At 52.3% G+C, this 24,082-nt stretch overlaps 2 protein-coding genes across 2 annotated transcripts; both read right to left on the bottom strand.

Moving 5' to 3' along the window:
- Positions 1 to 4,607: 4,607 nt before the first annotated feature.
- LOC120765936 (putative P2Y purinoceptor 10) lies at positions 4,608 to 9,993 on the bottom strand. Its single transcript, XM_040091202.1, has 2 exons — positions 9,865 to 9,993; positions 4,608 to 6,738 (listed from the first exon to the last, which is right to left on the bottom strand). The coding sequence occupies exon 2, from the start codon at positions 6,686 to 6,688 to the stop codon at positions 5,573 to 5,575; it is 1,116 nt and encodes a 371-aa protein (XP_039947136.1). The 5' UTR covers positions 6,689 to 6,738; positions 9,865 to 9,993; the 3' UTR covers positions 4,608 to 5,572.
- Positions 9,994 to 15,732: 5,739 nt separating this feature from the next.
- On the bottom strand, positions 15,733 to 22,749 carry LOC120765937 (putative P2Y purinoceptor 10). Its single transcript, XM_040091203.1, has 2 exons — positions 22,683 to 22,749; positions 15,733 to 17,536 (listed from the first exon to the last, which is right to left on the bottom strand). The coding sequence occupies exon 2, from the start codon at positions 17,532 to 17,534 to the stop codon at positions 16,512 to 16,514; it is 1,023 nt and encodes a 340-aa protein (XP_039947137.1). The 5' UTR covers positions 17,535 to 17,536; positions 22,683 to 22,749; the 3' UTR covers positions 15,733 to 16,511.
- Positions 22,750 to 24,082: the final 1,333 nt, after the last annotated feature.

Raw genomic sequence — 24,082 nt, 5'->3', positions numbered from 1 at the left:
GGGCTGTTCCTGCTGCCAGGGGTGGGGGTTAGGGATCCCTCAGCTCCTAGGGACGGGGACCCGCTGGCAGAGCCTCTCTGTGACGGATGAGGAGCTGAGCCTGAGGGAATTGGGAGGATCCGTCAATTATTTTCCTTCCCCAGGAAGGAAGGCTCCTTCCCTCTCGCCTGGGTGTTTGCACCCCCGTGCTGCAGTCCCCGCTCCCAGTGATTTGGGGGGGGCTTTAGGTTCCTCCCGAAGCTGACCGTGGGCAGATTTGGGCTCCCCCCCAAAAGCAGCGAGCTCTCCGCGGTCATTATTATCTCGTTCAGGGGATCCCCGCAGCTCTCGTGGAGCAAACCGGGGCGAGCGCCAAGGGCTCCTCTTTTCCAAGCGCGCCGTGACAGTGGTGTCGCCGGGGGCCACACTCCTGGGCCATCGTGCTCCCCGGCCATCGGCAGAGGGCAGAGCTGGCCGCGCTCGGAGTTTGGAAAGCGGCACTTCCCTGCTCATCCAGCGGAGGACCCCAGCTCCGGGAACATCAACGAGAGCTCTCGTTCGGGGAGCGATGGTTCAGCGGGTCACTTTCAAAAAGTGCCTTAGCTCGCCGTTTCCAGAGAAGCTCTGCAGAGAATTGCAACTTTTTAATTTGCATTTATTAGTTTCTCTTGCACATCTCCCCAGGAGAACAGCGCACATACATACATACATACATACATACATACATACATATATATATATGATATTACACCTGCTCTTTTAAAGCATCATTGATTTTCTCGTATCACAATTCCAGCTTAGGGTTTGTAGCTCTCCACGCTCCTTTTCATGCTGGTTACAGGAGATTATTGGCTCTCACAGCCTCGCAGGGCACAGGGTTTGTCACCCTGTGGTGGCCCAGCCCCTCCCTAAGGCTCTGTGGACTGCATCTCCCAAAAATGCAGCTGTGTGTCTGTCCCTGCCGCTCATGCTCCTGCTGGTTAAAGCTTGCAGCTTTATTCTGAAGCTGCCGATGACTTGATGGGCTTTAATTAATGTGGGAGCCGGAGCTTTCAGCGCTGTGGGATCTTCTCCGCAGCGTTGTCCCTGTGGTGCAGGGCGGGGATGATTTTGGGGCCGATGTTTTTCGTGCTGGCAGCGGTGGCGGTTGCGGTTTAGCGCTGGCAGGAGGCTCCCTGGTGCTGTGGTCTCACTGAGCCCTCAGCAGAGGGTGCTGCCTCACCTCGCATCAGTCCTGGGATGTTTCCCTAATTTCAGCAGCGTCTGGGATGTGAAGCTTTCCCAGTACCTCCCACCAGCTACCTCTGCCATGCTCTCCCTTATTTCCTCTCCCTCCCCCCAAAATTGTGTGATGTGACACCCAGGGGTCCCCGGGCTCTGCCCCCCTACATCTGATTTCCCTGTGTGACCCTGGCACCTCCCTGCCTCCCACGAGGGTTGAGGGGGATGGTTTGGAGGCGACTGTAACAGACAATAAAATTGAGGCCAGTCCCGGGAATCATCAATCCCGTGTGGCTGAGCAGCGCCTGGCGATGGGCTCCGTTGCTTTTCCCGCTCCAGCACAGGAGGGATTCTCTGTTTCACTGCCATTTCCACAGCAGTCAGCCTGGTTATGGGAAGGCAGAGCCTGACCTCGGGCAGGGAGTGGATGTAGGACACTGAGGGAGGTTTTGTCTCAAAGCCACCAGGCAGAGCACCCCCAAATCCTGATTTGCTGCTGCCATGCTCCGTGTGCATTGCCACTGGCACCCATCCCATTTCCCATCACTCCAGGAGCATTCCTGGCGTGTGGGGTGGGAATTGAGGGTGCCTTTACCAACAGGCAAGCGTCAGTCTCTGAGTTCTGCTATCCCCTGGGAAAACCCTGGCTGGACCTTCCAATCCTGCCGTAGTTGAGGCCAACAAAAACCAGGAGGTCTTGGAGAATATTGGCCATCAAATCACAAAGCAATTATTTTACAGCATAAAGTAAGGTTTTAAAATTGTATTTTTCTCTTGTATCGATTAGATTTTTTTTTTTCTTTACTTACATTTGTACCTTATAAGAATTGGAAGTTCCCAGTTTATCTAAGCTTGTGCTTCATGACTTTGTAGGAGCTCCTCAGAGAGAACCAGCTGAGCTCCTTCTGATCTGCACTGCCTGTCTTTAATAGAAATAATTCCTGGGAAGAGGTTTTCTGTCTGCTCTCCACACGCCTGGGGCTGTCCCAGGGGAAAGAAGTGTGTCTGGAAAGTGGGGAGCCGATTCAGGTCCATGGATGCAGATCCCAGAATCACCAGGGCTCACGTGGAGCCAGGGATGCAGCCGTGCTGCTGACACCAGGACGAGGGCTAAAAACTGCTGGATTTCCCTGCCCTGTGTGCCTGCAGCAGGGAATTCTCTTTAAAAGCCAAAGAATCCCTGCAAAAGGAGCAGGGCTGGGCGATGGCGTGGCAGCGTCTGCCGGGAAGGACGTGCTGGCTGCGCAGGGATGAGGCTTTGGCTGTTCCCTGGAATGCTGAGCACCCTCCCAGTGCTGAACGCTGCCATGGCATCCACACAGAATTCCCAAATCCTCTCCCCTGTGCCCTGAACTGGACCCTGGAGCATGGGAGGGGTGGTGGACACACCTGGGGCTGTCCCACGGTGCTGTCCCACCACACCCCACACTTGGGCTTTTGCAGGGTGTTGCTGGCTGAATAGAAAAATTGGATTGGGGTCTGATGAAATCATGGCTGTCTGGAAAACGGCTCCCTGGCTTGGAGAGCCACTCCCTGGCTCGCCTGGGTTTGAGGCAGCAAAATTCGCTTCCAGCGTGCTGGAGCTGTGCTCAGGATTGGAGCTGTTGGCGTTTGTTCCTTTGCCAGGGACAGCACTTCCTCTCTCCAGCACGAGGTGGGTGGGTGGAGAAGCTGCCCCTCGCCAGCAGTGCTGCCAAAAATCAGGAGAGGCTCGACTGTGAGGGCTCCACAGAGGCTGAGTGGTTTTCCAGAGGCAAAGTCACTTCGGGGCTGGACTGGGAGCATGTGGTCATGGAGGGAGGATAAAGGTATTTTTAGCAAGGAGAAAAGCAGCTCTCCTCCCTCCCTGTGGGGCCCTAAAAAGTGTCGTGCAAGGGACAGCTTGGATACTCCCAAGTACTACATAATTTTAGGGATATGTAAGCGTAGGTTTAGATGGGATCTTGGGAAAAAAATTGTTCCCTGTGAGGGTGGGAAGGCCCTGGCACAGGGTGCCCAGAGGAGCTGTGGCTGCCCCTGGATCCCTGGAAGTGTCCAAGGCCAGGTTGGATGGGGCTTGGAGCAACCTGGGACAGTGGAAATTGTCCCTGACCATGGCAGGGGGTGGGATGAGCTTTAAGGTCCCTCCCAGCCCAAACCATTCCATGATGATCCTACGACTGATGAAACAAGAGGCATTGGAAGAGCAGGAAGCACAATTTGTACTGGAAAAGGATGTTTCTTCAGGGGCTGATTTACAGAAAACCCAGCAAAATCCTTGTTGCCCAGAGTGTCCAACCCAGCAAGGGATTTTTCTGCTGTATTTCCCATTCCTGAGGCAGGGACAGCCTGGGGGAGGGTTTGCTGTTGGGTCTCCGTGTGACACTAGTGAGAGTTTGGGGTTTGCTTTTCCCTGTTCTCTGTTTGGAAGGGGCGAGCTGTGTTGCAGAAATGTCAGAAAAGCAATCTGAAAGCAAACCGGCAAATTCCCAGTGGGACCCGCAGCTCCTGGGAAACCTGGAGCTGGTGCTGCCAGTAAAGTTGGAGCCACAATCCAGGATTTGCTGTTGCTCAGGGAAGCTTATAACTGACCTGTCCGTGGTCATTCAGGGCCACCTGGATGTCCAGCCCAGCTCCTCGGGGTTGTGCCATTCCCAAAACAGCCGGGAAAAGCCACAGTCCTGGTGAAGTTCCTGCTGGTGTGGCTTCTCTGTGGGAGCTGCCCGGAGCCAGTCCCGGCATCGGTGAGGTTTTCCTGGGTTTCCTGTTTTGCCTCCACACTCTGCTGGGTTTGGGCCATCTGAAACAGCATTTTTCCAGTCCTGGAAGCTCCTTTTTTTTTTTTTTTTTTTTTTTTTTTTTTTTTTTTTTTTTTTCCTTCCTCCCCCCCCAAGCAAACAAGGAGAACATTGCCTTTTGTTATTTATATTTTTTAATGAGAGGAGGAGGAGATTTGGGACAGAATGAGCCCCAGGGCAGCGGCTTTTGGCTTTTCTGCCTGCTCCCGGAGTTTTCTGCCTGTCTCTGGCACACTTTAGGAACCAAAGCAAATTCCTCCAGTTTGTCCGCATCTCCCATCTGGTCTCCCCCATCCAGCCTCAGCATCCATTCTGTGCTTCCCAGAAACACTGCACGGGGTGGAAATGTGCATCCAATCATGGGAAAAGCTGTTTTCTATCAATCCCTCTCTGCCTACTTTAAAAATTCCCTGGAGGTTTTTTGGGAGGAGGAGACCTCAGAACCCCTGCACTGGCCACTCTTCAGAGGCTTTTCTGTGCCCCAAATTGGGGTGTCCCCCCCAAACTGTGTCCCTGCGCTGAGAGCAGATGTGGGGCATAATGAGAATATTCCCAAGCACTTAAAATAATGCTCCTGAGGCTCAAATGCACATTGGGATAATTTTATTTCCTCGGAGTTTGAAGCCTTCAGGGTGTGCTGGAGTCAGCTTTGTAAATTTTCTCAGTACCCGGTGAGGGCCAGGATGGTTTCTGGTGTTGAAAGCAAAACTGAAGGTTTGGATAAGACCTTCATGCGCAACCACACACGTCAGCAACACGACAAACAAGACAAGACTCCCAGTAACAACACAAGAGACACCAAGGACAACTTCCTATTTCTGCAGCTCGCGCCAGAGCTCTGTGAGTTCACGTGCCCCGGGAGGTGTCACATCTCCCTCTTTGCTTGCGGAAGAGCAATCACAATTTGTCTTCCAAGTATTGATCCCCTATAATCAGCGGAGCACCTGTGGCTCCCAGGAGCCAGGTGGATCCTTCTGCTCAGCTCTGGGTGCTTTTCCCAGCAGCGTGAGCTGAGCCCAGTTCCTCTGAGCCCTCCCTTGTAACACTGATGTGGTACAGGTTAAAATCTCTGCCTGGTTACAGTCTTGCAGTCCAGATTAGGCTGGACCAGACACAGGTATTGGATTTTTGTAGTGGAAAAAGGTTCAGTTTACGTGGAGATAATGAAGTGTCCTGATCCCCGCGCGAGCATGGTGGATGCTCCAGGTGGTGGTGGCTGTAGGTACCCAGGATCTGGGCTGAAAGCCCCAGAGCTGTGCCGAGGCCAGGCCTCTCACTCACGGCTCAAGGTTCAGAAGGATTCCCAAAAATGGCAAACATGCAGAAGCACTGAAACACCCAAAACGAGGCGCCTGAACCCAGTGCAGGTCAGCGCAGGAGGAACATTGGCATCAACAATGGCTTTTGAGGGGAGAGAAGACAACAGTCCCCAGCAGCAGCAACGCCACCAGCAAATCTTTTGGTGTCACAACGTCCTTATGGATCAGGTCCCGGCATCTGCGGCACACAAGGACAATTTCCAGACGGATTTGGAGCGTAGAGCAGTCCTGACCACAGCTCTGAGAAGCCTCTGCATGGACAGAGCTGGCTGATGCTCAGGAGATGGACTCCAGCAGCAGCTCATCGGGAGGCACGGTGGGGATGTCCATGCTGTTTATTTGGCCGAAGAACTTGGGAAGAGACCAGAACTTGAGGCGAGGGAGATTCCTCTTCCTGACGCGGATGTCGTGGGCGGTGTCGGTGCCGGAGGCGCTGCTCCGGCGGGGCGGGAGCCGGGCTCTCAGCGCCACGCAGCCGTGGCGCAGCAGCTGCGCCTGGAACTCGGAGGTCATGAAGTAGTAGAGGACGGGGTCCAGGCAGCAGTTGAGGCTGGCCAGGCACAGGGAGATGGGGTGGAAGCGCAGCGTGCTCCGGTGCACGGCGCAGTCCCGGATGACGTTCTCAATCACCATCATGAAGAAGGGGAAGTTGATGTGGTAGGGGGTGAAGCAGATGAAGAAGACGGCGGCGCACATGAGCACCATCCTCAGCGCCTTCCGCTTCTCGCCGGCGTCCTGCAGCGCCGTGGGGCCGTCCCGCAGGGAATGCCACATCCTCCACGTGCACCAGGCGATGGTGCCGAAGGGGATGACGAAGCCGAACAGCTCCGCCACCGTCACCAGCGCGATGGCGGCCCCCGGGCTGAGCTGCTTCACGCCCAGGTCCGAGAAGCAGCTGTTGATGGAGCTGGACAGGGCTGGGCTCCTGACGATGATGAGGGGCAGGCAGGCGGCCCCCACGACGAGCCAGACCAGGGCGCTGATGGCCACGTCGTAGCGGCGCTTCCAGCCCTTGGCTCGGAAGGGGTGCAGCAGGAACAGGTACCGCTGGACGCTGATGCAGCTGAGGAAGCAGATGCTGGCGTACATGTTGAGGTACTTCAGGTAGAAGCACACCTGGCACAGGAAGCTCCCGAAGGGCCAGGTGTGGTTGATGTAGTAGTAGGTCCGCAGGGGCAGCGAGAGGACGTGGGCCAGGTCGGCCACGGCCAGGTTGATCATGAAGATGACGGCTTTGCTCTTCCTGCTGAGGAAGCGGCACAGGACCCACAGGGCAGCGCTGTTGGCCAGGAGCCCCGGGATGAAGATGAGGGTGTAGGTGGTGGCGTAGAGGGTGGACTGGAAGGACATCTGGGGGTCGGAACAGTTCCCGGAGGACGCGTTGCTCTCCATCCTGGCCGGGTCTCTTCACTCATGGGGCGGTCACGGCACAGGGAGGGGTTCTGGAGTGGGTGAAAAGATGCTGTAAAGACAAAATCTCTCCATGGGGTAAGGGTTCTTTAGGACAGAAGAGTCAGTTTTGTGTAGATATGTGTGTGTAAGTCAATGTGTGTGGTGGGAAGGGTCACTCCACACCCAGGGAGTGATTCCAGGCATCCTCCACCCTCTCCTTGCAGAGATGCTCTGCGGGATCTCGTGAGATGCCCCAATTACACTGAATACCCTGAGCTCTGTAACATCCATCTCTTGATTGCCACAGAGCTGCTGCAGCTCCCCAGGTTTTCCAGGACCACTCTTTTTTCCCATCAAATTTTCCATCACACCCTGTTGAATTGCTGCTCTACATCTACAAGCAATTTCAGCTGGACTGTAAATAAATAGGGATTTGAGATGGATTTAGGCACTGTCCTTGCAGATCCATGCAGGGATCTGATGTGAATCCGCAGCAGAGGCAATCATTAACATCCCCAGGCAGCTGAGGCCAGAGGAGCGCTGCAGACAGATCCATCAGCTCTGGCTCCAGAGTTAAGGCTGGATTTATAAGTTAATAACTGGCCAAACACACGCCAGTTGCTCTGCTGGTCCTGCTAACTTAATTTCAGCACTCCCGGCACATTGTGCAGGCATCGTGCTGGAGCAGCAGGAATTATCCCTCAGCAGCAGGAATTATCCTTCAGCCACTGCTCAGGACATACAGGGAGATAAATACAACTCCCTTCTAGTCAAAGTAGAGATTCCTCTCCTCCAGTTACCCATCCCAGCTCACCCAGTGCTGAGGGGATTTATTAGCGGGTCACAGGGAGTTCAGGCTCTCCTGCTGCTCTCTGGAGAGGTGACGGATTCTGCCATCCATGGGCAGATCCCATGGGAAAGAATCAGTTCTTCTGGGAAGAGGGGATTTGGCAGCAGCAGGATACAAACCCAGGGGCTGCAGCATCCTCTGTAACAAACAGTGGGATTTTCCCCTTGGAAGTGGAGCCTGTGAAAGGCGGGCGGCCTGCCCTGCCCTGCCCTTCCCTGCCTGGAGCTGGGGCTGGCAGAGCCCTCAGCACCTCCTGTCACTGTCACCCAGACCCTCATCAGCGGTAATTAATTAAGAAGCAGCCACAGTGCTGTTTCCTGGAGCCTGGTGTTTGTCACAGGGGTGGATTTCCAGGAGCAAAACCATCCCAATGCTTCAAGGTACAGGATGAAGTCTCCTCCATCCTGCTCCTCCTCACCTGGTCGGCTTTTTGGTGGTTCAGGAGAAAATCATCATCTTAGATATTTTATATTTTTATGTGCTGATAAATATCTAAAATAGAGCCCCAGCCCCTCAGCTGTCAGCCCCTCACCCTCCCCTCTGATGGAGCAGGGTCAGTGCTCACACCCTGCTTTCCAAAAAGAGCCTTTCCCAATCTGCCTTCTTGCTTTTCCGTGTTTTTCCAGTGGAACTGGGGCTGCTGAGTGAGGGCGCCTCTCGGTTGCCGACCGTGCCAGAGGTTTGCAGTTGCCCCAGGGAAAGGCAGGGGAGAGGGGACATCTGTGCTGAGGGAATACCGGGAAACAGCTCCTTGGGTCCCTGCAGTATCCCTGTGCTCCTCACCTGCCCAAAAATCCATGAGGGGCTTGTGCCCTTTGCACTCAGTCTGTTTAAAACTTCCCACCCAAGGGAAAGGCTGGTGGGACTTGTCTTCACATCCCTGCAGAAAACGGAGAGGGAGAACTGCCGGGGAATGCAGCTGTTCCCACCTCCTGTCACGGCTGTCCAGTGACAGAGGTGACATTGGTCTGGGCTCATGGAAAGGGTCATGGAGCACCCCTGCTGTCCCCGTCACACAGCTCAGCCCAAATCCTACACCTCTTCCACAGGGAGCCTCCCTGCTTGTTTTCTCCATGTTTTTGTCTCTCCCTGGGAGCGCGGGAGCTTTGGGTTGGCAGCGCTTTGGAGGGCACTGGCAGGAAAGCGACAGGGATCCCCACCTGAGGTGCGGTCAGGCCAGGCTTGTTCACTACAACAATTCCTGGGAAGGTGGAGTTGTATATTTTCTATTGTTTTCCAGTTTTCCCTTTGCCCCTCCAGCTTCCCCCTGCTTTGCTGGTGGTGTCAGGACACAGACGCTCCTGCGGGCTCTGCCCGGAGTTTTGTTCATGGCCTTCATAAATCTTCTATAAAATATTCCTGCCATTCTTTGATTATTTTCATGTTTCATCCATGCATGGATTTAAACACGGGCGGGAGCGGGAAGTGGGGTTTTTTTGGCAAAGCTGAGTTTTAATCAGCTGGAATTCCAAAAGGGAGCCCAATATGAGTGCCCGGGGAGTCAGAGCGCCGACTGTGGAGGCAGCCCCGCCATTCATTAAGCATCAAACAACTCTGCAATTAATTAGGAGGCCAAGGTAGCTCTTGGAGCACCCGGGGCTGGTTTTTGGAGTGTTCCTGGAGGCGACTGTGGCTGTCAGTGCTGGAAACCGCCCGGCTCCTGTGAATCAGCCCGTGCCACACCCAGCCCCACACACCACCGGGGTGTTCCTGCACTTACAGCTCCCGATCCATCGGCAAACTCGCCCTCATCTTTTCCATGGGCTGCTTGGACAGCTCAGGCTAAAGCTGAACTCCAGGGATGGCTGGGGAGAGCCCTCCGAGCTGAGGGGTGGGGGCCGAGCTGCCTCCCTTCAGCGCTGGGATGCTGGAGGGAAAAGCAGGCTTGGGAAAATAATTTAAAAATAATAACAAATCCACTTACGGCTTGAAATGAGGTCTTGGTTTAAGTAGCGGAGTTTTCTGGCACGGGGGTTGTAAGCAAGGAGTTTGTTTGTTTAATCTAGGCACTAATAGGAAATGCGTAAATAGAGCTGGTCGGTTACGGCAGCCTCTGTCAGCAAGGTCAAAATCAAGGGTTTTTTGGTTGTTTTTTTTCGCTAAAACAGCTTCTCCCCATGTCCAACCCCACACCACAGCCTGCCCCGGGCACTGGCTCCCCTCACCCACCCCCGGGGACAAATTTGTGGGCACATCAGAAGCGGCTGAGGATGTTGCGCCAGCTCCTGCCCGATACCATCTCTCGCAGAGCTACAAAGAAGTGGTGAAGTTGCTAAAACTGCGCCAGTTTCAGTCTCCTGAAGGAAAGAGCAGAAATGCCACTCACCTTCCTGTGCTTCCCATGCTCCGGGGGGGTCATAGCCGTGCTAGAGAGCAGGAGCAGCCCGCGTCCTGCTTTTATTTCCCGCTGGTTTTCTCAGCAATCCCAGCGCCTCCTCGTTCAGCTTCCACATGTTTTCGGAGCGCTGGAATCCTGCCGGCATCTGCAGCCCGGTCCGGTGGCTGCAGGACAGGAAATCCTGTATTTTGTTTCTCTTCTCCACACCAAACGTGTGCAGCTAATGACGTTAAAGCCGCTGGGAAGGCGATGACGTCGTTCGGTGGCAGTGCCCTGGGATGGAGACCGCGGATTTCTGTCCCCTCTGGACACGGGGGATGGGGAAGGGCATGGTGCCCTTCCCTCCGGCTGCTCCTGCTCCTCTCCACGGTCACTTTGCCTGGGAAGAGCTGTAAAATACAGAAGCAACCTCCCAATGAGCGCTCGCTGAAGGAAAACCGAGCGCTCTGCCAGTGTAAGTTACTGGAAGGGAGCAATTTTCCCTCATTTGCTTGGAAGCTTGGTTAGCCTCAGACTATCAAGGCTGCAGGCTAAAGCTGGAGGGTTTGGACTTTATTCCTGAAATAACGTGATGGTTTAAGGTGGAGATTTTCCCAAAACACTGTTGTTTAAAAAAAACACATAACATGCATCATTCCCGATCTTCTGTAATTCCTTTAATTCCCTTCCTCCTTTAATTCCCTTCTTTTATTTATATATGCACATATAGAGAGTTTTTAGCTGTTTTTCTGCCTGCTGAGCATGACCTGCTTTCTGCATGGCTGAAGAAACGGTGTAACTTCATGGTGTGACTTTTTCTGAGCTGCCCCTTTTCCAGCTGAGCAATTTTACCTGATATCCAGGGTCACAGCTCATGGCCCAGGGCCTGTACAGATAATTTGGGTGTTGGCAACTTTCCCTTCCTGTAGGTAACGTAAAAATAGAAATACTCTTACCCCGTTTTTTGTAAATGGTTCTGTGACTGCACAAAATTTATGGGAAACAGAGCTGTGGAAGAGAAATGAAAGGAGGAAGACCTTATAAACTTTAGTTACCAGTTCTGGGGCTGGGATCAGGAGTGCGCCAGATCTCTGCCACCCACTGAGCTGCCATGTCTCCTTGTGCCCAGAAATCATGGAGTCCGAGAGTGATTTGGATTGGGGACCTTAAGGACTCTGATTGCAACACCCCTGCCGAGGGCAGGGACACCTCCCACTATCCCAGATTGTTCCAAGCCCTGTCCAGCCTTGTGCACTTCCAGGCATGGGGCAGCCCCAGCTTCTCTGGGCACCTGAAATCCCCATGGTTCTCATCTCAGAGGATCTGGGAGATGCAAGAGCTGTTTGTCATTCCCAGTTTTCTTCCTGTGCATCTCTCCCAGCATCTGGTGCAGATCCTGGGAAGAAGGAGCGTTCAGAGACCACGGAAGGGAGGCTGGCGCTGTGCCCCGTCCCTCTCCAGAGGGCAGAGGTTAATCCCAAAGTGAAGGGGCTGTTTTATCAGGATATCCTGCCTGGGACATCCTATTTCTGTGTCTGCAGCAGCGTATCCAGCCATCCCTGAGCCCTATTTTTAGGTGTTTGTTCCCAGCTGTGCCGCTGGGGAAGGGGAGATCAGTGAATGCCAGACCCGAGCGAGGGCTTTGTAACCCAGCTGAGTCCTTCCTCTGCTCCTTGACTGTTGGGGAGGATGAAGCCAGAAAGCCCTATAAATATGACTGTTTAGATTCTGAGAATGTGAAACCTGTAAGTGAGATAGAATTGAAATCAAGTTTAGATGTTTGAGATGTCCTAGCTACTGGATGTCTGGGAAAACAGTGATGTGACCAGCTGAAGGTCGCCTGCAGCCAGACCCAGGTCAAATGGAATGTTCTGTCTCACCCCAGTGTATGATTCATCCCACACCTGTACCCCTCCCCTGAAGTGTCAGGTATCTGTAACCCCATTGGCACAAGTCCTGTTCCAGCCCACCTTGAGACCCCTTATCAGGGGGCTGCGAGGGTGGGTTGGTCTCCTCTCTCTCTTTTGCCTGGCACTTTTCCCCAAGGACTTTCCTCTTGGAATTTCCTCTCCCGACATCTCCCTTCCCCTACCTTCCTCGGCCTTGCCACGAGTTGCGCCTGGCAACTCTAAGCAAGGCCTCACATCCTTTACAATAAACCTCATCTTCTAAAACCCAGCTTCAGAGATCTCTCGCCTACATTCATCCACAGCGTCCTGGAGTCTGCAGCGAAGCAATTTCTACACTTGACTTTTCGGAGAGCTTTTGCAGAAGTTCCTGGCCATGAAAATCCGAGGGATGGACAAACCTCAGGCCTCATCCTTCAGCACACACGGATCAACCTCTCCATTCCTCTTTCCACTTGAGCATGTTTTTCTTTAGCATTTCTGTTCCTCTGGCTCATCCCTAATGCTAATGTGCCTTTCACACTTGGCAGTGTTCTGCTTTCAAAGGCAGAAGACACAAAGGAACTTTTAAAATAACTTTTTAAATAACTGTGAGGCTTTATCTAAGGCCTCCAGATAAAGGTCTCTTCTCCTGCCGCCTGGCATCCTGTGGGCAGGGGGCCAAATGCAGATGATCTGGGTCTCTCAAGCGCTGAGCATTGAGAATATCTGACAGGATGCACCTGAAGGATGTATGAAAAGCCGGGGGAGGAGGAGGTTTGTTCACACAAAGCAGCTTCACCCTTGTGCAGGGAGCTGAGCGGGGCTGGGTGAGCCGCCCCCAGCTCATTGTCCCTCTCGCTGTCACAGAGAGCTCTCTGCAGGGACAGCACTTTGGGAAGCTCTGACTTATTTTACAGCAAATAATTGTCTATGCCTCCCTTACCTTTTGGGCTAAGCCTTTGTCTAATCCACAAACCCAGCGTTTTTGGTTAAAACACACCAGTCACCCCCAAAGTCTTTCAGGTGCGATGAAGTGGTTTCATGTTTTTGAGCTGTGGGGTTGTTATCCTGCATTTCCAGCATATTTTGTTGTTTTTCTCTGGGCAGAGAGCTGGTAATTTCATTTAAGGGAAGCAAGAGGTACTGCCAGATTCTGCAGCTCAGTCTCTGAAGCTGCAGAAAGGCTTTAAATCCCGCTGGTGTTTTTTCCAAATAGGTTTGTTCTCATGCACGGTGAGAGCCCTTTCAAGCAGGAGAGGAGGTACCAGACATTTGCTCCTGGTTAGGTTGGGGTAGCACTGCAGAGGAGCATGTTTGCTTTCGCTAAAAGATGAATGGTTCATGTTCTAGAGGAAAAGAAACGTGTTTGCCCAGGGCTGTGCCTTGGGGACGGGCACTGTGCCAGTGCAGGTGGCTTGGAGATCTCACCACATCTCCATCCTGAGCAGTTCCCTTCAGGGTGAGATGATCCAAGCCCAGGAGCCTTTCAGATCCATCTTTCTCACCCCTGTGGAGCTGTATCCCACCTCTTGACTTGGTTCAATTCTGCCTTTCTGGGGCACCTCTGTTAAAACAGCTTTTTTGTGTCTGCCAAGTAAGGAGGAAAAGTTTTTTCAGCTTGTGGGTCTGAGCAGCAGGACCCGTGCAAGAGATAATCCAGGAGCAACATCGTGAAATTGTATTTCCTCTTGTCAAAATAATAAACATGTTTTTTGGTCACAGGAAATGGGGTGAATTACAGGAACCTGAGCCAGGCTTGTTGTGCCTCTGGCTGTGTGAGGCGAAGCAGCCCCTGCAGCCCAGGTCCTGGGTCGGATCCAGCACCAGCCAGCTGGGAAGGCAGCTGGAATACCCTCCTCCTCACTGCAATGCCTGTTTTCTCCTCTTGAGATGCACACTGAGGTTTTGGAAGGCCTGAACTAAAGGGTTTGGATTCCATGCATGGGTTTGTGGAGGCCAAATGGATCATCTTGGACTTTCGGGAAAGTGCAGGTTTTCCCTGATCTCTCTCTGCTCTGAGCTGTTGTACTCCAGGCTACTCCAGCCTGACGGACTTTCCCTGGTGGTTTAACCCCATCTGGCAGCTGAACCCCACAGAGCTGCTTTACCTCCATCCCTGCCAAAACCAGGACACTTTCCCCCACACCAGAAGAGACTTTCAGACTGAGTTATCTGATCCCTTGCACACCGCTGGATGGAAAGTGTTGAATGTGCGACCTTTCCTCACAGGCTGGGGCTGCAGTATGGAAAAGGAGAATTTTGGGGAACCTAAGGGCATTCAGAGGGTGAATGAGGCAGGAAAATGTGGGGAGCTGAGGTGCTTGGGGATGCCATCATGGACATGGAGAGTGTTATCCCTGATGGAGACACCAAATCCATGCTAAGGTTATGGCCAGCGGAGCCACTGTCAATCCTGGACGCCCAGCAGCTGGAGCAGGTATTCCCATGCCTTGTCCCTAGGACACCTACCTGTGGAAGATCATCCTCACAATACTTCTAAATCCTAACAGAAGTGTGGTAGATTCAAAAAATAAATAAATAACCACTACTCAGACTGAAAACAAGCAATAAATCTGTTTAAGAATAAAACAAAAGTTGAGCTCATTTGCTTGAGCCCTGATCCCAGGAGGAGCTCACCCCATGCCGTTTCCCAGGTACCAGTGATAACTACAAAACTCAGCTGATGTTTGCAAAACAGCTTTTATTTTTTTTTAAATTTTTTTTTTTTTTTTGAGCATCACTTCTTGGGAAGCAAAACCCACAGAATGAGCTACAGAGTTCCCGTAAGTGCCTTCAGCTTGTTTACACCTGATCGAGGCAGAAGGGTGCGAAAGTGAAGGGACAGGAAACAGCTCCCAGTCACGTGGAGGCTGAGCAAGGTCTATAAAAAAAAAATCCCCAAAAACAAGCACTGAAACAGAAGTCTCCTTCCCCAACAAGTTTATACAGAGTGTAGCTTAGGAGAGGCTGCTGAACCGACAATAATTGAATTGTGTGAAGTCAACTCTGTCCGTGAGCATTCACCCCTTTGGAAGGGACTCCTTGCAGTGCGTAAACATTTATTGTGTCAGTGACAAAACAGAGAACATTTCCATCAACTCCAGTGAGTCCTACTCAGCCCAAAATCATCTTCTCACACCTGGGAGGAGAGCTACGAGAGCTTGTTGTGTTTGACCAGTGTGGCTGCCTTTTGGAGGGAAATGTTTGTTTAAGCTCTAAATCTTGGTGGTTTTAGTTTTTGTTTGTGGGTTTTTTTTTCCATTTTTCTCTTTTTTTAAAATTTTTAAAAATTGGGGGGGGGGGGGGGTGTTTCTTTTTTTTTTTTTTTTTTTTTTCTTTTTTGTAAACAGTGAAGTGGGAAAATACAATATACAGGAGACATTTGGCTGAGTTACATCTTAACTCAGTGGAATTGAGTGGTTGGAGTTAAAATACACATAGCAAGTGTTTCTGGTATTTCTTCTGGTTTTGCAGCAACTGTTGCAGGACTGTACAAATTGTTCACGTTCTTTTGAAAATATGCAGATTTCCAAAGGCAATAAATCGGTGGCTGTTCAGCAAAATCCATCCCCAGGTATCGCGAGATACCCTTGAAATTACAGGATGGGTGGACTCGGCTGAAGAGCTGTAACTAATTAAAAATAAGGGGTAAATGAATCCTTCCTTGTCGCTGCTTTACATAGCTGCCTAAAATTTAAACATTAGGATCATGACAGGACCTGGTGGAAAAAAAAAAAATCTCAACAATTAATGAACTTAACTTCTTGTTTATCAGTGAAATCCCCTTGGCAAGGACTCCTCTCTTTTTCAAAAGATGCATCAACAGAAAAGGTAGAGCTGAGCTTTTTTTTGGGGGGGCAGATTCATCTCAGGTACCTCTGGACCACGCACAGAAGGGATTGAGAACCTGAGTGGTACCACCAGCACCATCTAACCCACCTGCGCTGACCCCGGGACCACCACGGACCTGCCCCGAGGGGTCCAAAGGCAAGAGCCACCTGCCCATGTCCCCCTTGCCATCTTGGAGGGGAAGAAAGTCACCTGGAGCAAGGGAAGGTGACGCTCCCTGGATGTTTGAGGAGAATTTGTCCTGCAGAGGGTCTTGCACCAGCTGCGGGTGCAAGTTCTGGGATGTGCCAGCAGTTAGGGAGCAGACAGAGCTGGGTGAGGAGGGAAAGGAGGAGCAGAGCAGGAGTGTGAGTACAGAAAGGGGAAGCAGAGGTCACTGGTGACCAGTGGGATGCACCAAACCCAGGAGCACATGGAAACCACCTGCAAACCTTCACCTGTCCACAGCCCCCACGGCACAAACCACAATGTCCCTTGGTTGCTACTGGCCAGTTTCAGGTTCTTGTGTGGTTTTCCCAGAGAAGATCCTTCCGCAGATGTCAGTGTATGACTGTGGGATTGTCTGTGGCTTGATTGTAGAGCCTGCAACTGGGAGAGTAGAAGAAAAGCCTGGGACTTTTCCACCATTTCCCAGTAAAGGGAAGTTTTTTCACTCCCTCCTGTGTATTTTGTTGTCCATGAGATCTGGTGGGGGTGGCACAGGGCAGGAAGGGTCACGCCAATTGGGTCAGTCACCGGATTCCAACACACCAGTCAGGCAAGGTTTTATCTTCTATGTACTGAAAAAAATCCCACTGCCACAAAACTCCCTTGGATAAACCTGCAGGATCTCCCACAGCGGAGTCGGTAATGGAGTATCCCAGAGCAGTCTCAGATTTCATATGAAAATACCTTAGCTTTTTCCAAGTGGCTTTCTTGTCATTCCTTCATCGACGAGGCGCTCTCTTTGCTCATGAGCCGGCTCCGGATGACCATGCTGCTGTGCCTGGAAATCTCTTCCTGGAACTCAGAAGTCATGAAGAAATAGATGACGGGGTCCAAGCAGCAGTCGAAGCTGGCGAGGCTCAGGCAGAAGGGCTGCGTGTAGAGCGTGACGGTGCTCAGGAAGCAGTCGGTGATGACATTCTCCTTCACCAACATGTAGAAGAAGAAGTTGATGTGGTAGGGAGCAAAACACACGCAGAACACAATGGCGCACATGGAAACCATCCTGAGGGCCTTGCTCCTCTCCCCGCTGTTCTCCGGTGGGACGTGGAAGCCCCGGATGGAGTCTCTTGTTTTCCACGTGCAGAATAAGATGGTGACCAGCGGGCCCACGAAGCCCAGGAGCTCGGCAGCGCCGGTCATCAGCACCGTGCCCACCTTGCTGTCGATCGGCTTCACCTGCAGGTCGGCAAAGCAGCTGGTGGTGTTGGAGCCCAGCCCGTGGCTCCTCATGATGGGGAAGGGCACGCAGGCGGCCCCCACGACGAGCCAGACCAGGGCGCTGATGGCCACGTCGTAGCGGCGCTTCCAGCCCTTGGCTCGGAAGGGGTGGTACAGGAAGAAGTACCGCTGGACGCTGATGCAGGTGAGGAAGCAGATGCTGGCGTACATGTTGAGGTACTTCAGGTAGAAGCAGAGCAAGCACAGGAAGCCCCCGAAGGGCCAGGTGTGGTTGATGTAGTAGTAGATGCGCAGGGGCAGCGAGAGGACGTGGGCCAGGTCGGCCACGGCCAGGTTGATCATGAAGATGACGGCTTTGCTCTTCCTGCTGAGGAAGCGGCACAGGACCCACAGGGCAGCGCTGTTGGCCAGGAGCCCCGGGATGAAGATGAGGGTGTAGGTGGTGGCATAGAGGCTGCTCTTGAAGGTGATGTCCTGACGGGTGCAGCTCTGGTTGCTCTGGGTCATGACTGGGTTGCTGGAAGAGGCTGTGGTGGTGTAGGGTGGGTGGGTCATTCCTGTGGGGAGAAAAAAACGGGATGTGAAGGCAAAGGCACTGCAAGAGTTGTCGGTGCTCACTGCCTGCATTTCCCATTTGGCTGTCCAGCAGAAAGCAGAGGTTTGGGAATGTTGTCTGCATGAAACATCCTGGAATCGTGTTCCGAGCTGCCCTGCCAGAGATCTCTCTGTTCCCACAGGCGTGGGAGACCACTCCTGGTGTGTCAGCCCCAGGAGCACCGGTGAAGCTGTGCCACACTGATCACGGGGCAGCAGGAGAAGCTGCCCATCCTTTGGCCATCTCCTCTAGGTCTCCTGTGGCTTGGTCTCTGGGAGCAAGGCAGCAATACATGGAAGAACGGTGGGCGTATCCCAGCCTCCGTCATAGTCAAGGCCCAGCTCTTGGAGCGCGGGCGCCAAGCATGCCAATCATGGAATGATTTGGGTTGGAAAGGACCTTAAAGCCCACCCAGTGCTTCCTCCTGCCACGTGCAGGGACGCCTTCCACTATCCCAGGCTTCTCCAAGCCCTGTGCAACCTTGATCACTTCCAGGGATATGTTGGGCTGTGTTGTGCTTTATGTGAGTGACAGGGCTCCTGAGCCCCTCAGAGGATCTCACGGACCCACTTTCTCTGGCATTATGGGCACAGACCCCATGAAAAAGGGTAGCAGGGAGTGGGCTTGGAAAATGTGACTGTTGTGAACACAGCCAGTGCTCCCGAAATGTTCTGTTAATGTATTTAAGCTGACGGAACACACAGGAGACGCGGTCACGCCACCAGCGTCTATTTCTCATCACCATGGCAGCCTCAGTCTGACTCTTTTTTCCACCAGATAATTTTACTTTTTAGGTACTGCCAATTTCTGCCTCTCGGCCTTCAGCAAAATGCCACGTATTGAACTGTTGGGCCACCATTCTCTTGCCAGATTTTGTCGCGGGGACCGATAACTTTGGTGACTTGCAAGCAGGGCAACACAGGCAGGAGGAGTTGGGATTTATTTGGGGTTTCCTCCCAGGGTTATAATTCTCGTTACAGCGATTCCCTCCTATTCCCCTGAAAATCAGCTTCATGTGGCGCTGCAGACACTGATTCACCCCTCTGACTCATTTCCTGCAAGGGGCATTTGCCAGAAGAACTGTCTCTGTAGGTAGAAATTAGTAACTCCTACTCTCTTACTAAAGCTTTTTCCTTCGTGTTACCAAAAGAGCTGAGTTCAGAGCTCTCAGTGACACAGAGCACAAGTAGCTGGGTTTTCAGCCCCTTAATCATTGTGCTCACATTTGGCAGCTCATCCAGAGGCTGCTCCAGGCTGCCGTGGAAGGGTTGGGATTCATCCCGCAAAACGCCCAGACGTGGCGAGGTCCCACACAGGACACGGGCAGTCAGCAGGGCCTTGTAACTCTGCTCCTGCAGGCTCCCCAGGCAGATTCCCGCTTTTCTTTCTCAGCTTCTCTTTCACGATTCCACAGCCCTCAAAAGGCGTGTTTACCTCCTGCGGCAGCCTCAGCCTTAGCAGCTCCAGCTGCTGCGAGCATCAGGGAAGCGCTGCCTTTGGGAAGCTCTCTGGCTCATCCCCTTCCTTCACCAAGATGCTGGATCCCAGACCCTCAGAGCTGCTTTTGACCCCCCCAGCTCCCTCCCAATCCCCCCTCACCACACGCAGCTCCGGGACAGGATGCCCTGCTGCGTGTTCCCCAGCAGCCCCATCCCAGGACACCACTGCCTTGCCCCTGCCATGAGGCCAAAAGAGGCCCACGAGCAGGGAAGAGGCTCAAACTGCGAGAGGAACACAGGGAAGATTGGCCTGGCTCACGGATTTACCTCCCCCGAGGAGCAGCCATGGAGGCCTGCTGCTCTCCATCCCAGATTTGCCAGGACAAGGAGTGAACAAGGCCTGGAGCTGGGCACCGGAGTGTTCCTCCCCTCGGACTGGTGGATGTGGGTGACGTCCGTTTTCCTGGGAGAGCTGTGGAGTTCTGCTGCTCGGGAATTTTCATCCCTTCCCAGCCCTTGTCCAGCTGGCCATGGCCTTGTCTCTGGTAAGACACTGCCCACTGCACATTCTGTCCCTTCAGGTCACCCCTCCCAAGAAACCATTTTCCAAGTCCTCATGTGCCTGGTTTTCCTTGGATATCAAAGCTGGAAGGTCTGCCTGCTGCTCCTCCAGACACAGCTGGTGGGTGGCCATTAAAACCACACAGGATTAGGTACATCTGCAAAATGTTGTACTTTAAAGATAATTTTATAATCAATTATCTAATTAAATGCTGGCCAATGTGTGCTTGTTCTTCAGTCCAATGAGTGACAGCAGCCAAGCTGCTTTTCGAGGTCCTTAAGTACAGCTGGGCCTTGTTTAGTCCCTTCCAACCCAGAATGTTCTGGGATTCTGTGACTTAAGTCTCATGTGACATTGAGGACAATTGGGGTAACGGGGTGAAGGTCTGCTGACTCAAACTGGGCCCTGACCAGAGGTTTTAGGGCAAAGTGCCGTGTCCAGGATGTGTTCCTGGAACACGAGGGTGATGCCGAGGGCACACGCTCCATCCCAGACCTCAGCAAACCCTGCCCAAGCAGGAGCCCGAGGCCTTGGGGGAGCCCAGAGCACAGAGAGCTTCCCCCTCATCCATCACCTTCATCTGCTAACTCTCCACAAGGTGTCAGAGTTCATCCAAATTTCATCTCTTGGCTCTCCTTAAGCTGTTTTTCTCGCCTCCAGCTGTTGTCTGAGTGGCAGCAGTGGGAGCTCTCATGAGTCCACCTTGCCATCATCTAGGAAGATCCCAAACTGAAAACACCCTGTGTTGCTGAATAACTGATATTAGGGAAAAAATTGCTCCCAGGAGTGGGCCTGGTTGCTGGTATCTTTTCCCATGATCTTTAAAGGTCTTTTCCAGCCTAAATGATTCTAGGATTCAATTTGCAGGTAGAAGAGTCCTGAAAAGCTGCAGTTTGATAGAGATCATGGAGCTGTGGTGAACCTTGGAGCCTGGAGGTTATAAAACCCATCCTGCAGGTGATGTCCCAGCCCCATCACCCTAGCAGATCTAACTCAGACACTGGGAACAGGAGGTGGATGCTCTGGAGTCAGAAAATCCCTCCTTGCATTCAGGGAACTCAGGATCTGAGCAGAGTGACCTGGCTGGCAGTGCACACAATTAATACATTACCACAATTAATATGCCTGGGGCGGTGTCTGCTGGCTCATCAGCAGGGCCCTTTGTGAGGATGAAGGATTTCATTACAAACCCATAAAAACATAACGAGATTAAATCATCTCTTTCATCAAAATGCACCCAGACACGCACAGGGCACCACAAAATCACTGCGTTTCTGCCTTTCCTCTCACTTCGGCTCAGACTGAGGCTTAATACCACACCAACTCCTTCTCTTCCCACTTGTGCACAAAAGCAGACACTAGAGATACCACTGGGGGTCCAAAAATTACGTCTCCAAAGTCCTTCACTGCATGGTGGGTGTGCCACAGAGGCTGCAGAAGGCTGAAACCTCCAGTACGTTTTATCAGCGCTCATTTTGATCTTGCAGAGGTGGCTCCCACAGCAACATTGCTTTCAGAATATGAATTTCTTTTTCTTTTTTTAAGTATCAAATAAACACACTGAGATCCAACCACTATTTTTTTATATTTTTGTGAGATTCTGTATCCCTGATGCTGCTGCAACAAGGATATGAGAAGTGAGCATGTAATTACTGGAGCTTTGGAAACTAAGCATAGCATTCCTGTGCAAAAGATGTTCCTCTGGACAGGCTGAGAAGCACAGGGATGTCATTCCAGAGTCCTGGATCTGTCTGAGCCAGGTTAACTGATTTGATTGGGGCACAAACATCTCCATGCTCTGCCCTCAGTGCATGGCTGTGACACCGGCCTGAAACCTTTGCACTCGAAGTGGAACATTCTACAGTTAAAGGTGCTTTTTTTGGTTCTCTTTCACAGAAAAAGAGCAAGTCTGGGCTGTCTGCCGTGTTTTCGGTTTGCAGCACCCCTGGAGCTCCTTCCTGCAACTCCAGCAGAGACACCAACAGCCCCCTCAGGGTGCTGGCTCCAGGCTGGGCTAGGGCTATCCCAGAGATGCACTTCCCTCATGGATGGAATTCCCATGGCTGATGATGTTGGCACCGGGGCCAAAGTCCCAGCACTTTTACTTGATGCCAAAAATACGCTCTTGAAAAGAACCCACCCCCCATCCCTGCACAGCTCCTACTCCAGCCTGGAGACAGGAGAGACTCATCAGGAGACATCCTGACTCATCTTCTGTGAGATTCCCTCCTGATCCACTCCGAGAAATCTTGGATTCAGAGGCCACCCACTCTGAATCCTGTCTGTGACCACCCCACAGTCTGTTTGCTGAGCTGCTGGTGCTAGTGGAAGCAAAGGCAGCAGAGGAGCACCTTTCACAAAGTACAGCTGCGAACCTGCAGACCATGAAGTCACGTTTAAAACCCTCAGCCCATGAAGTTAAGTTTAAAACCTTCAGCCCATGAAGTTTAAAAGCTTCAGACCATGAAGCCAAGTTTTAATACAGAGCAGTGACTGCAGTCTGAATTAGGAATTAAAACAGCTTTAGGATTCTCGTCAGCAAAAGCAAGTCCAAGCAATCTGGCTATTTTTGTCATCTTGTGTCCCCTCACTATTATCAATTTCCCCCTGTTGCTGCTCACTCACAGAGCCTTAGATGCACAAAGACAGGCAGCACATGGATTTTATTTTACAGTAATATAAATCCCCTCTGGAAAAAAAAAAAAAACAACACGTATTTGCATGTTACCCTTACTGTCAAGTACGACTTTAAAATAAAATATATTCCTGGAGGAATCAGGCAAGAGACAGAAATCATCCCTGTAAACGACACTGGAGAACAGTTGGAGCACTGCTACTTGCCCACGCCTGACATTTGTTTTTGCAGGCGCGGCAGCCGCTGTTTGAACTCCTCCATGTGTTCGCCCAGAGCACTGGCACATGAGGAGAGCAGCGGCTGCTGCTGCTGCTGCTGCTGCTGCTGCTGCTGCTGCAGGGCTCCAAGTGCCACAAATCTCCTCCTGGCAAGAGCCACCCCCTAAGGAAAATCCCGGGGAAAGGGACCTTTCTGCGGGAAGCAGCCTGGGCGCGGTTCTAGATCCCGAGGAGAGGGTTCAAAGCAGCCTTACCTTGGCGGGCAGAGAGCTGTGCTCAGCGCAGCTGAGTGCTCAGGAGGAAGTGGAATGTCCCCTGCACCGCTGTTTACACGAGCGAGGGGACCTGGGTGACATCATGAGGTGCCACAAAAGGTGCTGCTTTTGGCGGTGCTCAGCTGTGGCTCCAGCCCTGCTCCCAGCCCCGCCAGATCGGTCCCGGTCAGGTGTCCCCACAACGACCCCAAAATGGGGTTATGTGCCTTTGTTTTCTGTCCTGGGCTCTGCCGGGTTGGCTCAGCACCCACGGGGAAGATTCCAAGTGGAGATGGGTGCAGGGTGCCCCTTCGTCCTCTCCAACTCCCCGTCCTCTCCAACCCCTCGTCCTCTCCAACCCTTCCTCCTCTCCAGCTCTCCCTCCTCTCCAAGCACAGCTCTGAGCAGACCATGGAAATGCTCCCGAGGTTTCTGCCTGCTCCTGCCTGGCAGCTCAGCCTTGCTGTCCCCTCCTGCCCCCGGGGCTGAGGACCTGCTGAGTGCTCTGCTCCAGCTCAGTCCTCCTGTGGATAGGGTCTGACTTCCCAATAGCTTTTTTTAGCACAGTGTGAGCCTTGCCTGACATTTCTCCTGAGCTAAATAAGTCCCCAACTCGATTTACACTCTCTGGAACTCCTTGCCAGCAGTGCCCAAGGGTGACACTTCTGACATTGCTTCCAGGAACGGGCACAGGTCCAGCCTCACCTTATCCCAGGTGATAAATACACAGCTGGGGCTACAGCTTTACTCCCTTGGAGGATCTCACTCTGGATTTGCAGAAAGCCACCAGGAACCTGCGCTGCTTTGCCTTTCTGGAATCTGGCTCTCAGCGCTCTACTTCCTCTGTCCTCGCCAGTTGAACTCTGCTCTACTGAGGTTTGAGAGTGTGAAATCAAACATCATTTGATAACGGCTCCTATCTGACATGGGGACATTGTAAGTGTTGATGTCTGACAGCTCAGAAACCTCAGAAACCCAGAACTGATGGCTCTCACTTAGGTAATTCCACATGAGCACCCTCTGAAATGCAGCGCTGTGCTTTCCAGATGGTCTTGTTTCCATCAGCTGTCAAAGGAGGCTGGTAGAAGTTGGGAGCTTGCCAGGTGTTTGTTTTAAAATTATTTATATGGGCCTTGTGAAAAGCAATAGTGAGGTTTTGGCCGGTGCTACAGTGTTTATCAGCACATCCTGTTTAGCTGATGTATTTTTTTTTTCCTCAGCAATGGAAACATATTTGCTGGAATTTATCCAATCAAAAAAATTGTCTTTTGCTTGAAATCACTGCACTCTGCAGCCTGGCAAGCGGAGAATTTTGGGAACAGCGGTTCCCTGACTGACCCCACCAGCATCTGTGGAAAACAAACATTCACAGATTGACGGAGTCATGGCATGGTTTGGAG

This window comes from Hirundo rustica, chromosome Z (assembly GCF_015227805.2).
Source record: "Hirundo rustica isolate bHirRus1 chromosome Z, bHirRus1.pri.v3, whole genome shotgun sequence".
In the NCBI taxonomy this organism is placed as follows: Eukaryota; Metazoa; Chordata; class Aves; order Passeriformes; family Hirundinidae; genus Hirundo; species Hirundo rustica.
Note: the sequence above shows the minus strand (reverse complement) of the source record. Positions and strands in the feature narration are given on the sequence as shown.